At 39.7% G+C, this 21,847-nt stretch overlaps 1 protein-coding gene across 41 annotated transcripts in view; it reads right to left on the bottom strand.

Moving 5' to 3' along the window:
- Positions 1 to 21,847, bottom strand: part of LOC122866136 (formin-binding protein 1) — a 66,873-nt gene extending 45,026 nt beyond the window's left edge. For 8 of the 41 annotated variants that reach the window (XM_044175382.1, XM_044175386.1, XM_044175397.1 and 5 more), the window contains exons 1-2: positions 1,599 to 1,741; positions 658 to 773 (exon numbers count right to left, since the gene is read on the bottom strand). In XM_044175382.1, the coding sequence (XP_044031317.1) occupies positions 658 to 773; positions 1,599 to 1,640 (158 nt within the window). In that variant the 5' untranslated portion in view covers positions 1,641 to 1,741. Of the gene's footprint in view, positions 1 to 657; positions 774 to 1,598; positions 1,744 to 2,492; positions 2,932 to 17,158; positions 17,308 to 20,909; positions 20,931 to 21,455 lie in introns of those variants that run through there. The other 33 variants (XM_044175383.1, XM_044175412.1, XM_044175414.1 and 30 more) reach the window with 15 other exon arrangements.

Raw genomic sequence — 21,847 nt, 5'->3', positions numbered from 1 at the left:
CCTTTGAAATTCAGTGAATGCACCTAAACAGAGTTTGTGTGTGGAGAATAGGAGGGGGCGGGGCCGACACTTGTGGTTGGAGGAAAAAAAAAAATCTGGGTCAGACCTGGGGTTGATAATGCTGATACCTTCTAGTCTCTATGGAAACACAAGCACCACCCCATCCCCCCACAACCTGACTTCCTCTTGCCTGAAGCAGAAGCCAGCAACAACGGACAGCATGCGTGCACGAGAGAGTGAGAGAGAGGCAGACAGAGAGACTCTTTATGGACAAAGAAAGAGAGAAAGTGGAGGGGGGAATAGACATCCTCTTCAAGTCTGTTGATTTAGCTCTACACTTGCATAAAGCAATTATACCTCCCTGAAGAGAAACAACAATGCCTTTATGAAAATATGATGATTTTTTGATAATTAATATAACACTGCTAATGTACTATTTCCCACATGGGAATTCTCGTTTCAGTTTCCCCCAGAGGGAGGTCAGAGGTCACAGTCAGCTACTTAACAAGCCGGTAAGGATCTAGTCTCTTGTTTCAGTAGGTCAAATCCTGCTGTAGAGGGGGGTTTCCTTATCTAAGCCACCTGGATGGAAAACAGTCACCCTAATTACAGCCCTGCAACCCTGAATATGAATCATAAGTCAGCTTGAGAACTCACCTAATTTGTTTTGCATAGTTGGTTTCAATCTCTGATCTCTCCTTGACAAATTTGGTGTACTTCTCCACATATTCGATCCCCCATTGTGTATGCTTCTCCAAGTTGTCAAACTGATCCTGCAGAGAAGAAGAAGATGTAATGATTAAATCATTCAAATACAAGGGAGATAGCAATCTATCATGATCAAGTACCCTATACAGAAAAATGGAAGAGAAGTCAAGCATAATGAAAGATTAAATCAACTTAATTCGGACATTGTATTGTATATACTGCAGGACCTAATTCACATGAAATGCCACGGTAAGTGGAGGTTTATGTCAAATATTACCAAGTATCCATCTTAGTATTTGAGCATAGCCTATACAGATTCTTACTAATCATAAAAACAGTCCTCTAAAAATTCAGCTTATACTCAGCCTTGCGCCTTATTTCTTGTGGCTCCTCAACCAAAGTAATTAGGCATACAGTATGCATATGTGTCAGTCAACGTGTTTATTCTCAGCCACTGATCAAACAAAAGCATCTGACCTACTCGCATGGCTACAATTCGCACATTAAACACCTTTTAAAGTTTTCCCTTGATACCCTTAATATCATCTTAAAGTGAGGTCTGTCACAGAGGGTAAGTGTGGTTCATAGTAAAAACAGGCACTAACAGCCTCCACTACTGATAACCAAATACAGCTGTTGGGGCTGAACTCATTATTCATGATTTGTTCATGACTTGTGAGGAAAAAATGTGTCTCTAGTTGGCTGAGGTCACATCTTGAAATTCATCAGTTCAGAAAAAAGAGCAATTGGAATACCAATGAACACACACACAGGCCACAGCTAATATTTACTGACGATCATATGGCTACTTTCGAACAATCTTCTTTCAACAGTGTCAGTGTAATTTTAAAGATGAACCAAAAAAAAAAAAAAAAAAAAAAAAAAACGACCTTTGTGTAGCTCCAACAGTCCCCCATCCTCTCCTCTACCATGTCTGGAGTCTTCCTGAGTCCAGCTAATAGTTCCTCTAGCACGACACACTAAGCATGTGAAGTGTTGGCTCAAAAAGCTTTGTCTGAGCAAACCATGCAATGTACTCTATGACTGCTTGGAGCATCTCTGCACTAAAAGCATTTACATATCACAGACACAGGAAGAGGTTGTGGTGATGAAAAGTTAGAGAGTTACCCTACACAACTGTGCAGCACTTTGAGGTATTTTAAAAATGTAACTGACCTTTTTGTTAGAATTAGAGCATGCTGATAATTTAGGAAAATATACTATTGTAGCTTTATTGAAGTCTCATCATGTCGTATTAAGCGTAATAAAATCTCTCAAACACCTTTGAAACAGCATTCACAAATTAAACAACTTCCCATTGAAGCACTCAAGGACAACAATAGAGAATACTTTGAGTGAGAGGGACTTTCCAGTCTGCATTGTTAGTCAGTTTCAAAGAGCAATCACTCATCAACAAGCCACTCAACAGAAGAATGACAAGATAAAACCAAACAATTAGACACTTTACTGAAATAATGAGGAAACTCTTCAGCCTTGTCAGTTGTCTTTGTTTATCTCCCTCAGTTTCTCTGCCCTCAGACACCTATCCACTGTTTTTCTAGTTTCTACAACAAGCTTCCCTTCCCCTTTAATGCCCAACAGCACGCTCACTCTCATACCTATGTGCCAATTAAAGCAATCAAACAGCATTTACTTCATCATCACTAGTAGGCACCAACCATTCTTGAAAGAAAACAATCAGCACACGTCACTGCAGCCACATCATGCACATAAAACCCTCCTCTCTCTAACACACACTCCTCCACACGCATAACTCAGATTACCCTTTTTTGCAGGGGCACCATCTTATCCAGCGTGTCTCCGTGTGGAATGTGTACCCTTTTGAAATATCCAAATCCAGAAAATGTCCATCCAACTCGGCCCCCCCCTTCCAAAGCAGCACAACAAAAGGCTGAGGTTAGGTTTTAGAAGGCATCCACAAAACCATTTCCCAGGTATCCAAAGCGGAGCAAGTACAAATTAGTGAGAGCGTGCTTGGGTTGGGAACAATGTCCGCTGACCCCACTCCCACACAATAACAACGAAACTGCACAGTTGTAGCAAGTAATTCCCAATAGTCTGAAAGGAGAACGAGTCCCAGAGAGCAGGGGAAGAACCGATGCAGCACTGGCTCACTCACTCACACACACACACACTCTGAAGCTGAGGCCACGGCTGCCCACAGCATTCAGGCTTAATGCTCCATCAGGCGTAAGGTGGAATAAGTGGGATGGGAGAGGAGGATAGTGAGAGAGAGCGGAAAAAGAGAGGGAGGGGGCTTGAAAGGAGTAGAAATGACAGAAGAGGCGGGATTACATGAAAGGGGGACAATCCTACACTGCTGGGACCTCAAAAACTCTTCACTACCATTTCTAAAATCCAATAAAATATATATAAAATAAAGGTTATGATCTGTAATATGATGAGTCATTCTAAGCTCATGAATCTTTACTAATATCAGATGGGATAGAAGAGGCAGTTGGCTCGAGTAAAATGGAAGTCATCAACAAAGCAATTCTCCAGCTATAAGAGAAAGAGTAGATTAATAAATTATGAATCGGAGAGAGGCAAATATCAAAGACAACAATACATTATGTGAAAGTGTGTCAGCCGCGAGCATACAGTCTCCATGCTACATCAAACTCCTGCCATTCCAACTTGTAAAATACCTAGCCCTGTACATTTTATAAATATAAATAATTTGGCACTGGCCATAGAAAACAGATCCAATGGCGTGAATCTGTAAACAAAGAAAAGCAAAGCAGGCAAGCATGTGAAGTGGGGGAGAATTAGTCAATCGTCAAAAAGACAGCAGCTATTTTGATAATTGTTAAATAATTTAAGTCATTTTTTTTAAGCATAAATGCCATACATTCAAATGTCAAATGTGAATATATGTGGGGGGGGGGTTGTCTTCTGTGATCATAAACTGAATAGCTTTGGGTATTGGACTGTTGGTTGGACAATACAAACAATTTCAATATGTTTTGGGCATATTTCTAACATCTTATTGACCAAGCGATTAACTGTTAATCGAGAAAATAATCGGCAGATTAATCAATACAGAAAATAATCCTTAGTTTCAGCCCTAACACACCACAAATTCTAGGTTGAAATGATGCAAGTAACGATGGGAGTTTTTTTTAGTATCTGTGATAGTTTGTAAAGAAAACATTTAACAGAAATGAAATATAAATCCATTCACATGCTTTGATGTAGTCCTCCAACATCTTTAGTTGTATTTCTGGCTATGATCTTGACTATGAATATAAAGTATATATAGGTAAGGTAAAGACAAAGTGATTTCAATACTTGTATCCCTGTAGAAACTGTAAAGCAGCAGGATGCCAATAATAGATTTGACCATTCTCATTCTTTTTGGTAAAAATATTTTGAGTAGGAAAAGACGAATTTAAAAAATCTCACTGTGTAAAATGAATCCTCTTTGAACAATTACTAGACTCATATTCAAACCTGCAAAGGAACTTTTGTAAAACCTCCTCCTATGGCCCCCGTACTGAAGACTAATAACTCCTGCTCAAACTCTAGACTTCCATTCTGTCATCTGCGGCCTCTGACACCTGACCTTGTTCCTGCAGGAGGGAATAAGTGGGGGACCCTTTCAGGAGACGAACCAGCCTCACTCTGCTTGTTATTTCAGGACACAGTCCCACTCACTGTGATGCATGTACTATTGTGGTAGTACATGAAAGAAAATAAATAGAACTGCGTGGCTAAATATTTTCTATTATGCAGGAAATGGGAAACAGGTTCAAACAGAGAACAAAGGAGACACTTAATGAATATATGTAGGTTGCTCATGTGCTGTAAGAAAACAAACACATGCTTGTTTAAGGATCAGCCTCCTGACCTCCAACCCTTCCCAACTGGTGATGGAGATTATGGTGCAGTTTAATGTATTAGACTGCCAGTTAATCTGAACTAATGCACATTATTTAGCTACCATTCCAGATCAGATCTCTTGATCACACCCACGCTGAGGGCCCATTGACCTGCATCCCTACAACACAGAGGTTTTCTCTTTCCTCTCTGTTTAACATAGACAGAGCACAAACACAAGGAGAAGCATACGACAGAGGTAAGCCTGGTGCAGGCAGACGCAGTCTCATATTAATCCCATGTCCTGGTCATTTCCTATAGAAGCAAGGAAAGGCTGTAAGGATTTGAATCTTTGAAGCAACGGAATAGCAGATTGTGAAATTTAACCACTACAGAATATCTAATGCTGGAATCTAAATACAGCTGGATGTATTGCACTTACTTTGAAATCCATCTATTACATCTGAAGATGTTGAAATATTTGTAACTTCCTTTCATTTCTATTCATAGCTTATCAATTATAAAATACACCAGTACCCTTAACAGTCTGTGTATTCTTCATTGTCAGAAAAATGTACACCAAATGCAATGTCTGAGTACCACAATAAAATTATGTAAATTATGTTGCTTCCTGTTCTTCTCCTTTCTACCACAGAAGGCAGTAGAGAGCAATAACACTACTAATGGTGACAGGTCAATATCAGCAGGGGTTATAGTGAGGAAATGATCTATTATGGAGAATATGATCTTCTTCGAGCAAATGACTAAGGGATGACAATCAACTTAATGACAAAACACATTTCTGGCACATTAAATAGCTCTCATGGCACTGCTGTTGATGTTGTGTGTTTTTTTTATATCCCCAGTAGGTTTCAAAGACACAAAGTCTGCAATAAATGGAGCATGTGGAAGAACTGTTCTGTGACCTGACCAGAAATGTCCTCTACAAATTACAGATGTGTTTCACATAATAATGCACCTGTAAACCTCAGAAGCAAGTTGATTCATGATGCAGGAATGCAGAAAATAAATAAGAACCATTTGACATGGTCATCTATGCTTTGGGGAAGATAAAGGCAAGATAATGAGATCACGGATCAAGAACTTCAAAAACAGACAGATCCAGTGTTAGGTTGCCAGACACAAAGAAGGTGAGCAGCAAAGTGAGCAGAACCACTTTACAACAAGGTTGGTGATAACAGGACTGCACTGTTTTTAAAACATCAGAACAAACGCTCCTGGGGACGCTTCTTGTTTTATTAGATCCTTAGCACCTCTGCAGAGGTCGGTTTGCTGCTCTGATGATTACAGCAAAAATCAATACACCATTAGAAACACAAGAGAAGAGGAAAAAGGGAGTTCTTTCATTGGTAGACCTAGGGGAATGAACAGATAACCAGAAATCGCTGACTAAGTTAAAAAGATGTAAATGAAGATGTGATTCAGCCATCAATAAAAACACTCAAATCTAATACATACATAGCCTTTAAAATAGGGCATGGTGATATGGCTTATAAATGACATCTCGATATTTTTAAGCTATACCGAAATATACAATATATATCTCGATATATACATTTTCTCTAAAATAACATTCTCAAATAGTGCAAACATATGACAATTTTGTAAAATATGATGCATTGCTGTTGATTAAACAACCCAACAGTATATAAAGTAGTTAAAATTAGCACAAACTTAAACATCTACAGCAGTAAAATGCAACATACACAATAATGCAGCAGTACTATTAATCCAGAAACATCATATATAATAGTAAAACATTGACAGGGATCATTTTACTGCACAGTGAGTACTTTATGTAAATGTTGCTTCAATACTTACATATTTTTACCATAGTAAGGTTTAGAATGCAGAACTTTTACATGTAGTAGATTATGTTCACAGTGGGGTTGGTATTAATATTTTTGTTTAAGTAATGGACCTGAATACTTCTTCCACTGCTGGTTAGCACACCCACCACGGCCTGCATTACTGGCCGAGCCTTCCCCAAGGTAGCCTTGTGGTGATGTTGTGGTGTTGTTGTGAGCCTTACCCTTACATTCATTTAGTCAACCATAAAGTGCGTAAATGAGCACAGGTTGCAGTATAATTGTTACTGGACAGCTGTGTGTTGTGTTTGATGCCACAGAAAATAAATAAAAAGTCCCTCTTTATATAACGGTGCTACGGAGTCTTCTTGTAACGTTACTCTTCACAGCGGAGTTGCTCCAGACTGTGAACAGCTATCTAGTTCACAGTCTGGACTTTGGAATCAGGCTAAAGTCAATTAAAATAGTCTAAAACTGCAGCTCCCAAATAAGTTTTGAGTTTAAGTTTTGGAGCTGGAAGCTGCGGGTAGAGTAATCTCGTGCTTTTTTTCCATTACAGTGAAAAAAATCACTCGTAAAGTTAGCTGTTAACTAGCTAGCTGTTCACAGTCTGGACCACAGACTATATATAAAGATGGACGACATGTCAGCTCTCTAAAAGTGAAACCAAAACATCTTGATTACCCACTGGTGGCTGACTGTGGTATAGGTCATAAACCCCACCCCCTCCATGTTAGCGGATGGGACACGAGCCAAACTAAAAACTCTTAAGTACACGTCAAAAATGTTTTCCCTAAAGATGGTTTCTATCATTTTAGGTAGATCTTACCACACTGATGTATGTTCAAGTGTTTGTTTTTCTTAAAAGTTTGGTTTTAATTGGTTATTTGATGCTATAAAAACAGGGTTTCACGTCATGATTAACAGCTGAGGCCGGCTCCTGATTGATTCGCCCGGGTGTATGGGCGGGACCTCGATACCGTGGCTCCAATCCCGATCGCTACAGCGCAGACTCTGTCTCCAAATGACATCAAAAGTGCAAGATGGCAGCTCCTGTATCCAGGATACTTTGGCTTCATTTTTGTACAGTGGCAGGAAGTGGTGACACGTCGTCCATCTTTATATACAGTCTATGGTGCGAAAAGTAGAAGATGCCGTAATAACATTACATAAACAGGGGCTTTTTATTTATTTTCTGTGCTAGCAAACACAACACACAGCCTTTCAGTAACCATTATACTGCAACCTGAGCTTATCTACAGACTTTATGACTGACTAAAGTAATGTAACTACCCTCAGCGGCACCCAGTGAAAACACTCAAATAATATGGTTATCTACTATATTGCACATTAATTAATATTTGAATATATTCGATATATCACCCAGCCCTACTTTAAAATAAAAAAAGTTTCCACATGTCCCCATAAAAGATGCCTGCAAAAAGCAAAACATTTTTTTTTTTAAATGTAATCAGAAATTTTATAACCTTTATTTTTCAAATCGTAGAAGCTGCAATTTTTTGATAAAGGTAAAATGTGTGACAAAACAGCATTACAATGAAATATTGTAGTGCTGCAGAGATGCCCTGGGCTACAAATCTTGTTCTCCAGATGTAAGAAAACATGTTTGGTACAGACCCCAACAAATGTCACATCGTCATGATTTTTTTTCAGTGAAAATGAGAAGTGTGATGCAAAAATGATCATTCCCTCTAATCATGAATCATATCGCAACCACAATTTCTGTCAAAATAATTGCAATATGATTGTTTTTACCATATTGTGCCCTAATTGCAACTATGAAATTGGATGCAGTAGTATGAATTTCCTGCAAGGGCTAAAAAAAAAAATCAACTTTAACCTTCTCAAACTTGGCTTCGAGTTCTCACAACTAAATTTATACTTTCCAAACTTAGCATCAGGCTTTCAGATTGTGTCAGTGGTGTCTATAGTTTAGCCCCTGACAGGAAATCTGTTGAGACAAGGAAAAGCAGATGTCACACCAGAGTAGGGGGGAATCCACAGTGGCTGAGGGGACAGATGTTCTGCTGGAAGGAGGACAATAGGAGAAGAGGCCTATAGATGCTTTTGTCTTTTTTTTTATGGTTCAATTTGTTGAGCAAGGAGCAAGGACAGTAGATTAGGTTGGTGGGTGTGCTTAAAACATCTAAGACTGACTGAAACCCCATATACCTCACTGTCCCATGGAGAGCATGTACTGACCTGGAGTCCATACTGATTAGTTGTCTGAGATTGGAGAAAAAGTGATGTGTTAGAAGCTATGACTGTAAGTACTGATTGAGTCATACCCGTATTCCTATTTAGTCTGATTAGTAAAAAAAAAAAAAAGAGATGGTGGTTTTGGTGTGTTTTTTATACTCTATTAGTCATTAGCTAACAAACCCCCAACTGCAGTGAGAATGAGAAGGATGAAGAAGGAACTGCATTCATCCAAAACTGTTCATTAAGCTGTGACGGTCCTGCCAAGTCAAATAATAAACAAATAGCCCAATTGTTCTAGCAAAACTAGCCCTGCCTTATCGAATAAAGCAAAGTGGTAGAAAATGTCTGATGCTCTGGAGTTGTTCTTCTAGTGATTATCCAAAGTTCCAAAATTATACTGCTTCTTACAAACCATAGCAGGCAAGACACAACAGAGAGATGACTCAGAGAAGCAGTGTGCTCAGTAAAGCAGAGCCACTGAACTCTACTGTCGTCCATGAGTTGGTCAATACAGCACTTCACTGTGTCTCGCGACAGTGGGCGTCCAGCAGCAAGAACAAATATTTGGGGGGAGATGCCAAACCCTCTCTCAAACACACACCAGGCTTTGTACAAGAAAGCAGGGCGGAACAATGCCTCCATAGCCCGGTGTAACCCCTGTGTCACAGAGGAGTCACAAAAAAAGGGACAGCAGCCTCACACACACAAACACGCTCGTGCACACACATAAACAAAGACTGATGATCATGTGCTCGACACGACCACTGAATAGCTGCCCTCAGCTATTTCTCTTTGGGTTATTAAAGGTTGAGAATGGTTTGTCAGCCCCCTGCCTGCCCACCCTAAATGAGGATTTAACACATGAATGCAAACAAATTATCTCTTCATGTGACAGGCTCAGACAATTTGTCAAAAAAAGCCAATACAGCAAATAAATCTATCTTCCTGCATGGATTTTTAAGTAACCTTTTGATTCCAGTTTTTGCTGTCTCATACGCTAATTAAGGACTGGATTACTGTAATTTTGCTAAATATAGGCCAACAACTAATAACTGAACTGACATTTGTGAAGAGAATTTCACTATCACTATTAAGGATCATCAACTGCCTGATGTTGGTTGATTAAATGTTGGCAAAATATTCCTCTGAAAGAAGGGAAAAAAAACACATGCCCACAGGAAAATACACAAATGTACAGACTTACACACGCCAACTTTCTGCAAAATATGAACAGCTGTTTGACACAGTAGGTGAACTTATGTGTAATAGGTCTTGTTTGCATGCCATGTAGATATTTATAGAAATAACGCCTCTGCTGGTCTGAAATTTAAGAATGTGTGTTGGTGTATCATACTTTCGTGCTCATAAGACATTTCTTCTCCTTGCCTGCCTGTGCACAATCCCAGTTGCTATTTAATCACTCTATCTCTGCCCATGTCACGTAACAGTCGTGAACAGTATGATGTATGAGTAGTCACTCCACTCCATTAAAAAAACCCACCCTTATTGCGGCGGTTAAGCAACAGGAAATTGCTGCCTCTCAGTTGAGTCATAGTAACTGAAAGGGTGGTCAACTCATTCATGGACATCAAAAAGAAACTTTTACTGCAGCATTCTTCTAGGCTCTGCCCTTGTAAAAGTCCACTAAACTGGCATCTAACAAGTTCTTAATTTTACAAGGCGGAAAATCTTTCTTCTCATAATGGTAGCCTGGCATCATCAGACTAATTCGCAAATGCATATTAGTCTGGAACCTCTCACTTTATTTTCGATTTCCAAGGGGCGTTAGCAATGGGGGTATGCCAGAATGCCTCAGGACGCAATTGGAAAGACCTACAACCAATCAGAGCAACGAAACGTGCTGAGCGACACATGCAAGTTGGGGCGATGCTTGGTCCGTTCTCAAGCAGGAGAAAATGGAGGCCTGGTCACAAACTTTCTCAAATTACAGCTAAACAGTACACTAAAATGTGTTTCTGAAAATATTTGAGGTGGGAAATAGGCAATGCAGTAACACGATCTTGATTCATATTTGATCAGCACTGCCTAGTTTGACACGTTGATCTGAGTTTCGTCAGCCTAGTTCCTTGCACTCTATCAACCAATCAGAGCAACGAAACATGTGACTCCAAATCTGGACCGGTAATGCTACTCTGTCAGTCATCATATCAAACCGGCCGCATATTAGATGAATGGCTGTGATTGCCCCGACCGAATCCAGGACGGGTGGAAATCTGTTTGAATGGGAGAGGGGCCAGAGCAAATGAAACATGAGCTCGGCAGATTCATCTGGTTCCCAGGCTAGTACAATGGTATATACCACAGACATTCTATGAATGGCACACAGCCTTTGTTGCTCTTGTTTAACTAATGATACTATATGTTTAAATGGAAAGAAAAATTCTGCAAGAATCATTTTACTTCTCTGCTCACATACATCACTTGTCATCTTCATCTTCAGTAGCACCTGCAGATACTCTTCATAAGGGCTCAGCTGGGGCTCTTCCTTTTGCTCTTCTTTTTCCGATTTCACAGAACGAACACTGTCCAGGAAAACGAAAAACTCACTTCTTCTGCGCAACATGGTCGCGGTTTTCATGCGACAACAAAGTAGAAAAAAGGAGCCCCGAACAAAGTTAATCCTTCACAGGGGAGTAAAATACGATAGAAGAACAAGTCTTGGTCAAGAAGCACAGCATTAATAGATTTAAGATCCTGCATATAGTAATGCAAAGATTGGATCCAAACACACCATATATCTTGGTAATGCTTAATCCAAGAACATATTCATCAATCGAAGCACACCAAATGCAGGCAGAGCAAAAAGTATAATGAAAGGGAACAGAAATGTTGTAAGCAGCACAGAACTTGATTAAATGACGTTGTTATTAATCTTATTACTACACCTCCCTTCTAACTACCATTACCACTCAATAGGCCGCCACTGTTCTGTGGATTAATTATGCAAGGCCAGCAAACACACATTAGCCATTGTTCTTGTTGAGCTGTTTTTGTTCGTTCTGAAGGGTAAAGCTCTTTAACTCTTATATAACACATTCTCTGGAATTTAAGGAAAACTTTGGACTTTAGAATATGCCCAATATTAGAGAACTGCAATGACACTACAACATAGCAAGCTGTTGACTTCAGTTGAATTGAATCCCTGATTCATTCAGTGAACAAATTGGAAGCAATCCACATTTGCCTGAGATAGGCCATCTCTTAGCCTATAAACTTGAGAACATTATATGGATATGGACGGCTGAAGCAAGTGTGGTACTGATGGAGAAATTAATCCATGTGAGCACAATGGCACTGACTGACTTGATGAGTGTTTGTACACAAAAGTCTACAATTTCTAAAAAGTTAGTTTTCAAGTCCATGTTCTAAAGCTAATATTGGCCAATATTAGCTTATTGCAGATATTGGTATCGGTGTATATGTTGGCCGATAAGTAACAAGAATTTGCAATGCCAGAGTGGGTTTGAGGTCATTTTGAAGCAGTGTCATCATTACATAGTTTATCCACCAGACAGCACTGACAAGTTTATTTTTCAACTGCAAAACATCCTGCTCAATATGTATCTTGGTCACAATTCTTTAGAAAAACAAATCTTAGGGATCCGAATCAAGGTTGTCTGTTTATGTTATGTGTTTATGTAAAAAAAATAATAATAATAATTACTATTGGCCAATATATTATTATCGGATTTTTTAAACTCCCAAATAGCAATATCAGTATTGGCCTCAAAAATCCAGTTATCGGTCGGGCTATACCATGTTCTTGTTGTCCAGTAGGTAAACGTTAACACATGGCATGAAAGTTACACTGACTTCAGTGTTACTGTAAATGACACCCCTGCTCAGCTGTCTACTAATAGTACAGATGCTATACATGGTTCAGGTGAATCTCTTGCAAAGGCACTCAAGCTATGTGCTGCCAGGACATGTCTCAATGTAGACCTTTTCCGCTAAAGAACAACCATGATTTGAATATATTAACTACATGTTCTCTTGCAGTGGGTCAAAATAATACCTTTATGATTACTATATTTCCTTGCCAATAGGTGTCAGTCTCTAAATTTAATTATACTGTAGCTGCCATGGAACTTAACATTGAGAGGAAAAAATGACATACAAACAAACAGCACCAGCATATAATTAAGTCTGCTGGCAAACGTCATGGTGGTAAATGAGAGACTAGATTAAACATATTTGTATTTTATGTGTTTAACACTTAGACCCAACTGTCAGTCTTGCTTAGATTTTCAGTTCATAAATAGATCTGTGTGACGTGCAGTCCTTTTTTGTCAGTGTCGTGTAAGGTTTCTCTTCTTGCAATGGCTCTTCACTCACTACAGCTATAGCTTAATAAATTAGCTTCAGATGACAAGAGTCAAATTTCTCCCTTCAAGATCAAATCATACCACAGTAGGACTCCATTTGGCTATGCGCCAACAATGAATTACATTTCTCTTTTGGGTCTCAGACCACTTGTTTTTCTCTCCAGGTAAACACGAGTGTGTGGCACCCTTTGTGTTGCTGATACAGTATTTACCTACTAAACAACTCATCTACTGGATGAAAAGACAGCACTTTAACCTGCTAACAGCCCACAAGGACTTTGAGACAGTAGCTTTATTCTCTCTTGCACACAACAAAAGGTTTTATGCTGATGCTAGAATATTTACAATCATTTTTTGGGGGGGGAGAAAGGCCTCATAGGACTTAGAATACATAAGTACTTTAACTGTATCATCAAAATGAGCTGAAATCTCTGGGTGGTCCTTTTTTTTGCTTGCATTACTAACAGTTTTTCGTGCAGTTTCTCTTAATAGTGTGGCAGCACTTTCACACCACCCTGACATGTCTCATCTTAGGATATGAGTAAAGATGGCACTTCTTAGGAGGCTGCCTGACACAGCATGGAGGTTACTCATCTCGGAAAGACTCAGATCTCTCAGTAATACACCAGTATGTGTTACAGTACCCAGTGTTTTCTACAACATACTGAGAGGTAACACCTACTCTGGGAGACATGTAAATATATTAAGTTTGGGAGGAAGTCTGTCTTTGCTATTGACTGAAGCCAGACCTCGCTAGAGGAAGTGATGGATATAATTTCAAATGCCATTTATTGCCAAAACCATTTGACCTCCATCCTCTCTGTCTGGCATCATGCACATTAATAAATCTCCACATGCCCCCCACATACTATTGTAAATAACTAAATTAAAAATTTTTGCTAAAGCAAAAAGGTTTTGATACAGCATCCTGCAGATCTGAGAGCAGTAAGAGAGCAATGATGTACTATCATGACAGGAAGCCTCCTCAAACCCACACAGCCTCTCAATAATCACAAAAATGTGAGGTTAGTTCTTCCACTGTATGAGGAACAATCTAAGATGAGAAACATTGAACAACCAAGTTCATTGCAAACAAGCTTTATTTTATTTTATTTTTATCCATTAACATCAGTCTCACAGAGGCAATTACAGGAGAGGGGAAAGCCAGTGAGTCAGTGTGATGGAAGCAGAGAGAAGAAAAGAACAACAGAGCAAATGAGAAAATGTAAAAATGTAAAAAAAGGAAAGAGTGGGCTGGAGTGAAAGCTGGACCTTTCTTCAGCAGTTAGAATATTTGCAAGCAGTGGAAGACAAACGTGTGGTAACTGCATGGCTGTACAAGCCAGTTTTCATTATGGCTTTGAATCATTTCACATTAAGCAGGCATAAAGTAACTGCTAAAAAGGTTCACATGGTACTGAGTCCGACCATGCGTCTACTGACCACATCTGGTATCCCTTAAAAAGGAAGAGATTTCAGGAAGCAAAATAACAGACCACTACTGTCCCTCAAGCAGCAAACCCACTGTTTCTTGGCCTCAGAAATGTCCCCCTACTTCATGATCACAAAAGAGGACAGATGGAGAACTGAGAAAACAGAGCCGATAAAATTAACAGTAGCATCGTTAGCACTTTAACACACACACATGCAGTTGGTGTGGGTGCTAGTTAGCTGCAGCAAACATCTGTGCTGTCAAATCCTTTTGCTCTTTGAGGATAATAAACACAGACTGTGAAAATATTCCAGAGGTGAAATCTGCACAAATAAAAGAAAATTAAAATTCTCTTTGTATTCAGTCAGAACATATATTTTTATCATTTCCAGAAGCACACTGTGATGTCTCTTGTTTATTAGTTGTTTTGTACAGGTAGGTATGAGCTCATTTCAAGTTAGTGGTTATATGTGATAACACAGAGCTCAATGGTAGAATTTCTTAAGAATTCAACATAATTTTTCAAACAAAAATCAAAGAATAAGTAAAATTGCATGATTACATTTATTTATGTTTTCTTCAAGAGACCTCTTTTAATTATGTGCCACCTGCTAAGGCTCTTTTGGGTAGCTTTACAGTAGATACTTCTGTCTTTCTATGTGCATGCTATCACTGCTATCACTACTTGTTTATAAGCTACATAGTTTTGCCTACAAAGAGGCACATTTAGGCTTGAACATATTTGTAGTTTCAATGGAGATGTTGCAAAGAAAGGAGGTTGGGCCCTTTGTTCACCATCCTTCACCTTGAATAGTCGTAAAACAGCTAAATGTGCAGGCAGTCTCGGTGCTAGAGTTACTCCAACACTCAAAGCTGTCACAGCCTAAAGAACAAATGGCACTTACAGTATGTAGTACAATATAGCAGTAATTAGGAGAACATGAAAGGCTATGAGGGTCAGGTGACAATATGTCAGAGCTCATGTGACTGAGACCCAACAGCAGTATAATTTCACAGCAGTGATTAGAGGCTGACTTTACAAATAACAGAAGAGGCAATGACTAAAGATTAGAGGCTGCAACAGCCTGTGGTGGGAAGGATTGAGTCACCTTTTCATGGACAAGATGACAAAAGAGACTGTTGCTATCCAGTTCTGAATAAGTGAAAGGACTATACTTGTGGTCAGAAAACGCCCGAGACAGAACATCTCAATTAATCCTTTGGTGTATAAAACATAAAACAACTGTGAAAATGTTACAATTTCTTGGAGCCTAAGTAAACCCAGTCTGAAATTCCTACATTTGAGAGGCTATTAAATGTTTGGCATTTTTGCTTTCAAAAATGACTTAATGATTAATCGATTATAAAAATAATTGCAGATTAATTTTCTATCGATGGTCTATCGATTAATCGACTAATTGTTGCAGCTCTAGATAGAAACGTCAGTGGATAATTAATTGAATGCAGTTTAGTTAAACAGAAAGCCATGATGTACAGGTGTGTTTACTAAAAATATACTGAAAACCAGGTACATTCATACAAATCCTTGTGATACAATAGGTGACATTTGCATTTTGTTGTACTTTATTCTGGATTATTGGTGAGGTCATTGTGGAGCACTCTGCTGATTGATGTCTTTAACTGTAATGTCTTTTGTTGTTGTTGTTGTCTGACAGTTACCACAGACACAAAGATAATTTCCAAAAGGATAATAAACAAAACTATTCCAAACTGTAATTTGTGAACCCCTATACCTCCACCAAACCTTGTTCAATAGGATGTATTTCTAGCCAAATTTAAAGGCAGAAGTAGTCTATAAGGATAGGCTAACAAAGAGCTGGACAAAACAGAAATGCCATATGCCAAATAAATTACATATGTCAATGTGAACCTACTCTGCTTGAACACACCCTCACCCCTTGTCTTCCTTTCTTTCTGCTTCTCACTCCCCTTGGTGAAGTCTGGGGGCTACAGATTAGATGTGGATCCATTCATCACCATTTTACTGTCATGAAGGTTCAAAGAAAGAGGTGAAAAGAAAATGGGCTTGGGGTGGTATCACTGAGTCAGCAGGTGGGTGGCAATGAGTATAAGATTTAATGGGGGGCAGGGATGTCAGTTGTAGTCTGCCAAAGGTTTCAGTCTCTGACCCCCCTTACTCCAGCACACTGACAGAAGGAAACAAACTAGCTCAAGTTTCAATCCTGGAAGTCCCTGCATGTCAAGTGAACAGCAGGGGATGAGGCTGGACCCTGGGGGAGTCGGAGCCAAGATGAGATACAACAGCAGAAAACACTGATGAAATCTCAGACTAACGTCAGGCTGTTTTGAACTCAAAACAACACTACCAGGAGATCTGCCCTGGTATCTCACTGCTGTGAATGCATGACTGAAATCCACAAAAACAAGACCATGAGGCTTTGATTGAACTTTTCTGTCTGTGCCCCTCTGGCAAAGTCTGGAGCACCACTTAACGACATGTGAGACAATAAGTGACGTTTGAAAGGCCTCTCCAGACAATACCACTTTCCCTTCTCAATTACATTAGGGGCGATGGCTAACAGATACGCGTGTGTCCACAGTTAAAAATACAAGACAAACTAGAGCATTCATTTCTCAAGCTGTCCCCAATGACAAGACAACTACAGATATTCACGCCTTGACTGACATTGAATAAACAAAGTAACGCACCATTTGAACAATGTAACTGGCAAAGCATGGTTCAGTCAGGGCCCACACATTTTGCCTGCTATTCTAAAGCCATATGCAGTTCAACTCACCTTAAGCTGCTGCTCCTTGAGTAGAGTTTCAACCTTGTCCATGTTGTCTCATCAATAAGTTGTGGGACAGTAAAAGATACTTTTACATCCTACAGACTATGAAGACTTAGTGGACTCCTGTGTTCAACTGTGAGAAACGTTGCTTACATCCAGTTCCTAAATAAAGCACGAGAGAAGTGAAACATTCAAGGTGTTTCATTGTGGAAAGGTGTAGTAGTCACTTTGTTTAATGTAAAGCTATAGGACAAGATTCAGCTTTTTTTTTTCATTTTATGTACTGCTGATATTTAGTCAGCGAATGTTGTGTACGTGGTATAACCACCAGCCTGTTTGATCTTCCTTGACAAGATAACTTTGGCCTGGTTAGTGACACCTCTGCTGCTAACAGTACCAGTCCTAGCTATGACATCTGAACCCCAAGAGGAAATACTTCTGTGATGCTGCGGTCTCCCTTTCTTCGAACTTTCGACAAGCACAGCTAACATGATTTAGAATGGCTATTTAGAGTGCAATGCCTCTATAGTTCGTTATAAAATAGTTGTTTATAGTTTTTTTTTTCTTTTCTGACCCCTGTTCCACTGAGAAACAGTCACACGTTTCACCACATTTGACTTCCTTCTTCCTTGGTTGCATTTGTACATAATGTCTCTTTGGGGTCCTTAATGTGCATGATCCATTCACTTCTTTTTTTTTTGTTCATTCTCTGCTTGCACAAAAAAGAAAACAACTGAAATTTCTACGAATGGAAGATGGACCCTGTCTGGATTCAATATCGTAGCACACAGCTGGTCTCTTCTCTGCAGCACAAGAGTCTCTTTAAAGGTGGGGTATGCGATTCTAATCCAATACACATCTTTTTGTCAAATTCAGCGAATAGCTCCTCATGGTCCGCTAGCTGTCTGTTCAGTGTGTACACAGCCATGGCTCTTTAAATGCTAAACAAACAAAGTAGCTCGGACCGGGCCACACAACACTGCTGCAGCCATTCCAGCCATGATTTGTGTGTCAGGTAACGTTAAATGACTTGCCCACGGACATTCAGCTTACTTTCTAGTTTGCCAAGATATGCTGCTGTTGTGATGTTAGCTACAGTAGCAGGAGAGTTGTGAGTATCGCTGTCTGGAGCTGGTTTGCTGGCTCTGGGAAATCATCTCCTCCTCTCTGGCTGTTAGCGTCGCAGCAGCAACTGAAGCAACAGTTTGCTAACCCACAACCTAGCTAACGTTAGTTATATTACTTGTTGTGTCGTTGTTCGCTCTATATCATGGTATTTGTCATGGTATTGGATTTATCCAGAATCGCATACCCCACCTTTAAGCAAATACTATTTGTGTGACACTGCTGTTGGTAGCTTTTTGGTAATGTTACAGGCCAGTGATGTTCATAATTTTCATGGCAGCAAACATTCCTCTTTCAGTCTGTCTTTAAGTGGATGGTGAAGAAGACTATAATCAGTGCTATGATGCTGCACCAAAGGCATTCGACATTTTGGAGTCTATCAACTGACTGTGGTGCTTTACTCTCAAAGCTTAAACAATAGCCATTCCAGCCATAACCTGCTCAACATTCACAATTTCAAATCAAGTAAACTACTTGATCAATATAATTTGAGCCTCTCTCTTGTCTCCATTGGAATAAAGATTCAGTTCCATGCTTCTCACTACCTCACCAAAGCAGCCGTGTTCTTGAGAGGTTGAGAAACTGCTGCTCGACTGTGACTTCACTTCCTGAAATATCATTTACCTTCCTGAGAATGAGCATGACAAAATGTGTGGTGCATGTAGTGCCTCATCCTTCATCTGTCATGTTGCAACATATTATTTTTTTTAGCTAACTAACCTCAAAGAAAGTGATCATAAACACAGAAAAATCAATCTGATGTCCAGAATACTGGATCTTGCCCTGGACTGTTAGTTGGACAACACAAGACAGTTGAAGATGTCACCTTGGACAAATAACTAGGTTACTTGTAGCCTAACCCACAACATCCTGCCCTTGCTCTATTTACAAGAGTGGGTGCTGAATCAGTAACAGCGCTAGTGTGACCGTATGTTTTGCTGTTTGATCTAGTTTGGGACAACAAGTAAATAAGCTGTGTGCATTATCCAGTGGCAACAGCCACCTGTAGAGTATTGCTGTGCTCTGTCTGCTGTCCTATTGCAGGGTCTTAAATTAAAGGAACAAGTGTCTGGATTCCATTCAGCCAGCTAAGGGGGAAAAGGCGAGCATCTGGTTGTAATACATTATTTTCTGCAAAAGCTCAGTCTCTGTTTAAAAAACTTTCAAATGTTTTCCAGACATATAAAAGCCTGTAGAATACCTTCAGGCTATGTTCGCTTTGCATGACTACATGGGCAGCAGTGTTTCTCGGTCAAGCATTGCAGTAGTAAAGTAAAAATACACTGACATCACTGGGAAAATGCAAAGAATGTGGAGTACTAGTGGTTTTCTCTGTGAACTTTGGACCAGGTAAATTACTGGAGAATTCAGGGGAGTGCCTCCCCCTCCTTTTATTCTTAGAAAGGAAAACACATCCCTGTTTTAACTATCTCCAGACCACTTTGCTGCTTGGTAGAAAAGAAAAGAAAATCTAACTCATAATATTGACTTTGCTAAAACTGCAGTTTTATCAGAGAAAAAAAATGCTCCACACTGCAAGTATTATGATCAGGTGCAGAATTGTTGGCCTACAGTGCAAAATTGAGCAAAGAGAGATCCATTAAATTGAACCATGTATAAAAAGGTTGTTGTTGTCATATTCTTACACTATAAGCGGTGCAACGTGAGTTTAAGTCAATAAAATGTGACCCTACTTGCAGGTTCAAATGGAAACTCCATGTAGTAACTTGCATACATCCATGCATGCTTGCACTGACACACCAGCGCACATACTGAAAACATACCACCATTCATACTAAATGTGCAATGAATCCTGTAACAACAAGGCAACACCGCTGCCAGGCAGTTTGTCAGCACACGGACAGCAGAATGACTGCTTTTCCAGTGGATCATTTTCCACAACAAAGTAAGACCACGAGCCACTGAAACAAAACCCTGACAACAGGAATTCCACGCACCACAACTGCTTATTATCAAGTCGTAAAGATAGTTTGACACAGTCCTTTATTATTCCCATGCTGTTTACAACACATTGCCCAGAATGCTTGAGTATCTGTGTGTCTGAATATGGGGAAATAACACTGATACAGTAACTGGCTTAATAAGGGCTACTACAGGGTTATAACAAGTTCGGCACTCATTAAAGGTGACTTTAAGTGGGACGAAAAGTGGCATCATTGCACAGGAATGTACTGTAGTAAGGTCACTGGGTTGCTACTTTGTCTTCTATTGTTGCTCACAAACGTTTTGGTAGCCTGATGAACCAAAAAATTAATAAGATATAAGGTTATCCTAGATCCCCCTGATTTAGTGTCAAGACTACATCTAAGACTAACCTATCAGACATGCAAATAGTTTATTAGTCCCAGATTTGAATGCTAAATTTCAAATGTTGTGAATAAAATAAAAATATATATAAAAGATGTTTGCCATAAATGTCAACTTTTTTTTAATCATCTTGATGATAAAAGTATCTGGAGTAAAATTAGCAAGCTATTTAAGTAGTTATTTAATTGTTACTTCAGTGCAATAACTAGTGAGTTAACCAGTTACTTTTCACCACTGTTTGCTACAAAACAGCAGTGCTTCAACACCCTTTTGTAACGTTATGCAGATAAATAAGAGAACTTACCCTCATCTACTTCCTCTACTGACAGTGATTATACAACCTGTAAAATGCACGCAATTTACCAGCTTGTTAAACATTTATGAAACCGTTACAAAAAAAAAACAAGTGTCACTGTAACACGAACAGATTCAACAACTTAGCCCCGCAGGAATAACGTTAGCTGTTATATTGTGAGGGGGTGTGTGCGAAGCGTGGTTCAAAATGCTCAAATGTAAACTAAAATGGATGGTTAGCTAGCTTTTCCACGGATACCCTCCTTTGCCAACTAGCTACATCATGTTACTGATATTGAAACGAAATGTAACACAAGTCAGCGTTGCCGACATCAGAACAAACACACATTAAGCTTCAGTGAACACCGCTACAAATTAGTTGGCTAGCGTCAGAGGCTGAACACGCGCAAAACAGCGGATACTAAACGTCGTTTTAGCGGCAAACATGTAGCCACTGCGCCTTGCCACACGCACGTTTATTTTATCTGAGAACCGTTAGGTCCATACAAGCTCAATAAAAAGCGTGAACAAACGATACAAGTGCAGTGAGACTCACCCATAGCTCTGACCCCCAGCTCATGGTTTCAGTACGATGTCCTCGAAATAATCCACAACTCGTAAGAGGTGTTTTCAGCACACACAAACCTGATTTTAGCGTTTGTGGTATTCGTCTGTCAACGACGAAAAAAGGGGCCTCCTATACTCGTTTTATTTATTTTTTTCAACGTCTCATCCTGTCAAGGATACAAGATGGCCAGGAGCTGCAGCATAATCTTCAAACAGGATAGTCTCGCTATATGCAGCGCGCGGGCACCCGCTTCGACCCAATGACAGCTGCTCCTGCGCGCGCACAGGCAAGAAGGGGAAAAAAAGGATGGTGGGGGGTGTCTCTGCAGGGCAGTCCAGTAAAGCCTTTACAAATATCGGTGCTCACCCACTCTTCCTTGT

The sequence above is a fragment of the Siniperca chuatsi genome, linkage group LG18 (assembly GCF_020085105.1).
Source record: "Siniperca chuatsi isolate FFG_IHB_CAS linkage group LG18, ASM2008510v1, whole genome shotgun sequence".
Taxonomy (NCBI): Eukaryota; Metazoa; Chordata; class Actinopteri; order Centrarchiformes; family Sinipercidae; genus Siniperca; species Siniperca chuatsi.
The sequence above is the reverse complement of the archived record's forward strand: the minus strand, read 5'-3'. Positions and strand labels throughout refer to the sequence as shown.